General features: G+C 34.0%; 1 protein-coding gene across 10 annotated transcripts in view; it reads right to left on the reverse strand.

Moving 5' to 3' along the window:
• Nucleotides 1–912: 912 nt before the first annotated feature.
• Nucleotides 913–5,807, reverse strand: part of myom1b (myomesin 1b) — a 33,975-nt gene continuing 29,080 nt past the window's right edge. For 5 of the 10 annotated variants that reach the window (XM_083542118.1, XM_083542116.1, XM_083542117.1 and 2 more), the window contains 3 exons: nucleotides 5,589–5,807; nucleotides 1,606–1,873; nucleotides 913–1,483 (listed from right to left, as the gene is read on the reverse strand). The exon at nucleotides 5,589–5,807 is cut by the window's right edge and continues 27 nt beyond it. In XM_083542118.1, coding sequence (XP_083398244.1) covers nucleotides 1,323–1,483; nucleotides 1,606–1,873; nucleotides 5,589–5,807 — 648 coding nt within the window. In that variant the 3' untranslated portion in view covers nucleotides 913–1,322. Of the gene's footprint in view, nucleotides 1,484–1,605; nucleotides 1,874–4,703 lie in introns of those variants that run through there. The other 5 variants (XM_083542121.1, XM_083542123.1, XM_083542122.1 and 2 more) reach the window with 2 other exon arrangements.

Here is a 5,807-nt window from a genome sequence, read left to right on the forward strand (position 1 = left end):
CAAAACTAATTAAAAATGTTGTTACCTAATGAATGTGTCCAGGCTGAAGATCCACATATAGAACACAAGCAGAGAAAAGATGATGATGATCAGGAATGTGTCTGTTCTCATGTGTCATGTTTACATCACTGACTCCCTCTGTCTCATCCACATTAACCCCAAACTTCTTACTGCCTTCTGTGGTGAGTGAGAGTCAGGACTTTATACACCAGTGGATTGAACGCGCAATGACAGGAAATCAGTTGTTCGGCTGAAATCGGCACGCAGTGAAAATAAAAAAATAATATTTCACCAAATCAATGGATTAAAACTAAAGTAACGAGTCTGTTTTGAAAATGTAAGAAGTAAAAAGTACAGATATTTGTGTAAAAATGTAATGAGTAAAAGTAAAAAGTTAAAAATAAATAGTGGAGTAAAGTACTGATACCGAAAAAATCTACTTAAGTACAGTAACGAAGTATTTGTACTTCGTTACTTCCCACCTCTGCTCTAGACTATTAAACCGAATGGTAATAAGTGTGTTAAAACAATGTTCAATATCAGCAAAAAGTGGATAATGATAATGGGATAAGCACAGATCAGGCAAAACATTTCTCATAAAAAGCTGGCAACATCTTATGTACTGTAGCAGAACATTAGATGGTTTTTTTTAATGTTCTTAAAAACAACAACAAAAAAACCCTCTGTGCCACAAAACAAAAAATTATTTAGCATTTTCCTATATATTTCAAATGATGTGGCTGTGTCTCCTATTACTGTCTCCTTCATTTTTTGTTCTAATTTGGACAGATGTTCTATCATATAGTTTATGTACACATAGTCTTCCTTACCACTAATCTGCCACATTTATACAAAACACACATTTATACAGTCCATACTTAAACAAAATGGCATAAACGCTTGAGACACACATGATGTGCAGTAGTTAACTTTTTATTTACCCAAAAATGTACGAGTATCTGTCACATCAATTCTTCACCTTTATTTCAAAGCAGAAAAAAATTGAAATTAATCATCAATCATTTATTTTAACATTCACTCAAGACAAAGAATTTACTCCATCAATCATATTGTTTATTTAGTAAACTAATAATCAGTGAATGTACTGAAATGTATTTGTATTTGTAAATGCATTTCAGAAATTTCCCCACTGTGGGACGAATAAAGGTAGAAAGGTATATCTTTGGAAAAGATTCTGTAGAGTGTCCTTTAACACCATTCCTGCACACGAAAAGTAGTTAAATAATAGTTATTTTTCTTTCAATCAGATTAAATATGTTGGTTATGATTGCAATATAATGAATGTCTGAATATCCTTTACTCTATTTTACCCACTCCTTAACTAACTCACATGCATCTGCTGATGCCTCAGGTTGTGAATCAGGGAAAGGCATCGTTTCTGTTCCAGGTGTAACAGGTGTCGTTGTGGGGGTAGACTCATGTGACTCCGCCTCTCCAATAGGGAGTTTCAGAATAACAGAGTCTGGATAAAAGAGCACTGGTAAAACATCTGCACTGTGACAGGTTTGTATGTGTTTGTCACTCATCTATAGAACATATTGTACATCCAGACTGTGGACATAATTATGCTTTTTGACGTCTTACCTTTCCTTTTCATAACTTTCTTTTTCTCCCTTTTTTTTTCATCTGTTGCCTTTTTCTTGTTTTTTTTCTCTGATGGGGTAGTTGATGTTGGAGAGTCAGGTGTTGTCGAAGCAGGCTTTAGAGTTGGTGGAGTACATGCGGTTCGATTTGATTGGTTTGGTGTTGGAGGTTTTGATAAACAGACTGTGGATCCAGTCACCACTTTGCCATGTTCATCAGTCAGGTATGAAACCACACCCTGATCACCCATGTTCTCTGTGATTTCCAACTGGTGACGTGAGGAGACAAGTTAGTACCATAGAAATACACTTGTATCGGGCCTTGTTTATCAGTCTTTCAGTAACGTTGTGTATGAATGTTTGGGTAGGCCAAGTACAACTAAAAAGTTTCCAAAAAAGTTTCAGAAAGTCAATTTTTTTAATCTTCTGTTTATATAATAACATTTCCTATATGTTGTTATAATTTGACATTTTTTTCATTTGCCTTTAATTTATGACATGTTGTTTTTCACAAAATGTTCTTGAAGGTATCTTCTTGAAGGTGTCCCTGACCTAGCATGAGGAAACGTTTTTGAAAGAGGTTTCAAAGCTCTTCTGTAAGTCACTTCGGATAAAAGTGTCTATTAAATCCTCATGATTTAAATGACCTAAATGTATTCACATTCTTTTTTTTTTTGCATGTGCGCCCAAAATACGTGTCAATCTTTTCATTTCCCGTTTGATAAATGAGGCCCAGTGTTTAATTTTAAACTTACATTACATCACATGTGCTAACAATTTACAAAATATTCTAGATTTGGGTGTCAAAAATGCAAGCTTTATTAATGCTTAATTTTAAGCTGAGTATTTACTCAATGTGTTGAAATGGAACCAGATATCCTACTGACCTCCGTGCATACGGAAACAGTTTGTTCAGTCACACAAATGATAATACTGATTTTCTGATCACCTTATCTGAATACTGTTTGTAATACTGTTACCTTCCCCTAATGACAAATCACATAATCAGTCACATTCAGGACAAAATGTCTGAGTTTATCTAAAGCCTGAAAAGTTTCCTGGGTCTGATAAATGCAAAAAAGCATCCATTATTGCATCACCTTCCAATCACCAGCATTTACTGAATAATGTGTATTGCAATCTAATTAATTGCTACTGATTTAATTTTATTGACACTTCTCATTTTCTTGGTGAAATCAGATATGAAGTAGTAGCTCAGTTGGACTTTTGATCGCAAGGCCTTAATTCAAATTTTTGGCTCTGAAACAAAGCCATTAACCAGACCTTAAATCAAGTAAAAGCTGCTGAGAAGGAAACCAAGGACAACTCAACTATTACGACTAGGAGGCAGCTTAAAGCAATACAAGTAACTTAAGAATCTATCACATTCAAAAAAAGGAAAATCAAACTTGAACTTTTCAATATTACATCTTTAAAACACGATGTGCTCTATTTGTAGGAGAATTCAGTCATTTGAATGTAATAAAAGTAATTTGAGTTAGGAAGTTAATCATTTGATTTGGGCTCAAACTGATTTTTATCATCATACATTAATCAACTCTGCTGATTCATGCTATAATGAAGCATGATTTTAAAATCTCTTGATGCATTCCAAATCAATTTTGGTCCAAAACTGCATACCTTCTAAGACATGCTCTCAGCAGTATTTTGTGAACTTCAAGCACAGCATTTTAAGCCCTGTCCCACTCTGGCTTAGTTTAGTATTGATTAAATATTTATATTAAATAATTTAAACAAGTTGAATAAGTTTGAACATTATTTTAAGAATAAGGTGTTTTAGCTAACTGAATGCAGATTTTCTTAAAATAGCTGTAACATGTCAGTATGATAAATCCAACAAAACCAGGTTGTTTTTTTTGCTTACCTTAATCCTGTTGAATTATAGATCCTTGATCATTCACATGAGAAAAATACAGTGGGTGTTCTTGTGAAAGTATAGTAGAGTGGTTTCACTCTTGCATCTTTTTATAAAACTTTTTTTTACCATGTACATATAGCAGAAATGTTGCTCTTTCATGCAAAAAAGGTCCACTATGTTTTTCTGTCTAATTAGAGTCATCATTATTCAAGACGCAATACTAGTTTATGATACAGGTTGTGAATGAAAGACATGAGTTTCCTATTATTCTTGTGTCATTTCTCAAATTTCATTTCAATTTGCAAAGTACTTATAAAAATCTTAAATGTATCAATATTTGGTCAGTCAAAATACGTTATTATTATTTTTATATATATATATATATATATATATATATATATATATATATATATATATATATATATATATATATATATATATATATATATAAATACTTTCACTCAAGTAGATGTGTGTAATGCTACTTTTAGTAGTTAAGTAGTTTTGCTCACATATTTAAGTGACATTTTACAGTAAAAATTTAATAATATGATGGTTCTAAAGAAAGATAAAGAAAGAAAACGCTGTGAAGTGGCTAATCCAGAGATGCCCAAAATAGGCCCATGTCTTATATGAGACGTGGTAAATATGGGAAAAATGCCATTGCCACAGATCTTCATTTTTACTTTAACATAATATCTTATTTTTTAATTTGAAGCTGCAAATTAAATGTAAAAAATAAAAATGAATGTGACCTTTTTTTTTTTTATTGTATATGCATACTTCCAGTGCAGGTATAGTATGTTTTGTGACACTCTGCAAACAGCTAATTATGGAGACACTGAGGCAGTGGCACACAGTCAATAGGAAATTGTCTGCTGTTTTGAAAGAATACAATATTTGCTGCTGTTATGAAACAGAACATTTTTTGATTTTTCAAAGTATGGAAGCAGGAACTTTTTTGTTATATTTACTTTCAGCCCACAAGTTAGATTTTTGACCCTTCATAGAAAAAAGTTTGGGCATCTCTGAGCTAAACCTTTACCCCACACACAATTAGAATTTTTATAGACTGTATAGATAGTTGATGAAGCTCTGCTTACATATCCACAGGAACCCCATCCACAGCAGGTGCAGGAGCATGAATAAGGGAATCAGAGTGAGGTAGAGGAGTAGAGAAGTGGAGGAGAACAAAGTGAATGAGAGACACGAGAGGGAAGTGAAGGAATATGTACTCTGTTTATTGGGAACAGGACAGCGACGTCATCATCTTAGAGTGACACAAGAAGTGGTGCCAAAACATTAACACAGTGATTTGTGATATTACAATTTCTAGGCAGTGTCCAGGAGGCAGTGTGGTTTGTGATGCAGATTCGGGGTAATGAAGTTATATCCACTCAAACGTGACATGACATGTAGCCATAACTAACATGCAGTGACTTATTAATGACAAGACACATCAGTGACATTTCAATAGTAATATTCCTAACTAAATGAAGCATATGAGAAAAAAAGGCGAGAGTTCTTTCTCTTCATATCTACACTTTTATGCTCACATCAGTGTTGCAGGTCTTTTACAATAAAACAGTTCACACACAACATAATAAGAGACTAAATCTAAAGTGCTGCTCTAGTCCTGAGTTTAATCACACAATAGATAACGTTTTCGTTCAGTGATGCCACATAGAAAGATTCCAGATTCAGTCACTGATGACACTTCATGGTAATAAACTGTAGAGTTGTGACTTTAGAAAACTCTGAATACTGATTAAAGGAACCTCAACCATACAGCATGACTTCATTAAGCATTATTATCCCTATACATATAATAAAGTTCTGGGCCATTCTGGGGTAGTGGTTTGGGGAAACAATTGGACCAAGAGTTTTTTTTTTTACTTATAATATATTTTAGCACCATTCTGTTACACTGTCCAAAGTGAAAATACCACCCAGCTGTAATAGAGGCTTTTTTTTGTATGCTTGATCTTGTAATGGTAAAATATTATAAGAAGGCATTTTATTAACTAGTTCTGTGAGTCTTGAACTTTGTACATATTGCTTTTTATGGCAATCCCAGTTGTGTTTCTTGATTACTTTTTACTGACATGAATCTCATCGGGGATGAAGACACTTACGGTGAAGTCGCCGCTCTCCGTGCCATACTTATTCTTCACCAAGATGCTGTATTTTCCCGAGTCACTTGTGTTCACGGTGGTGATCGTGAAGCTGGCAAACTTGCCAGATTCGAACTTGAGTACGTAGTGGCCGTCAGACACCATCTCTCTCTCGTTCTTCAGCCAGGTCACCTCAGGCACCGGGTCTCC

Source organism: Silurus aristotelis, assembly GCF_946808225.1.
Source record: "Silurus aristotelis genome assembly, chromosome: 5".
NCBI classification, from domain to species: Eukaryota; Metazoa; Chordata; class Actinopteri; order Siluriformes; family Siluridae; genus Silurus; species Silurus aristotelis.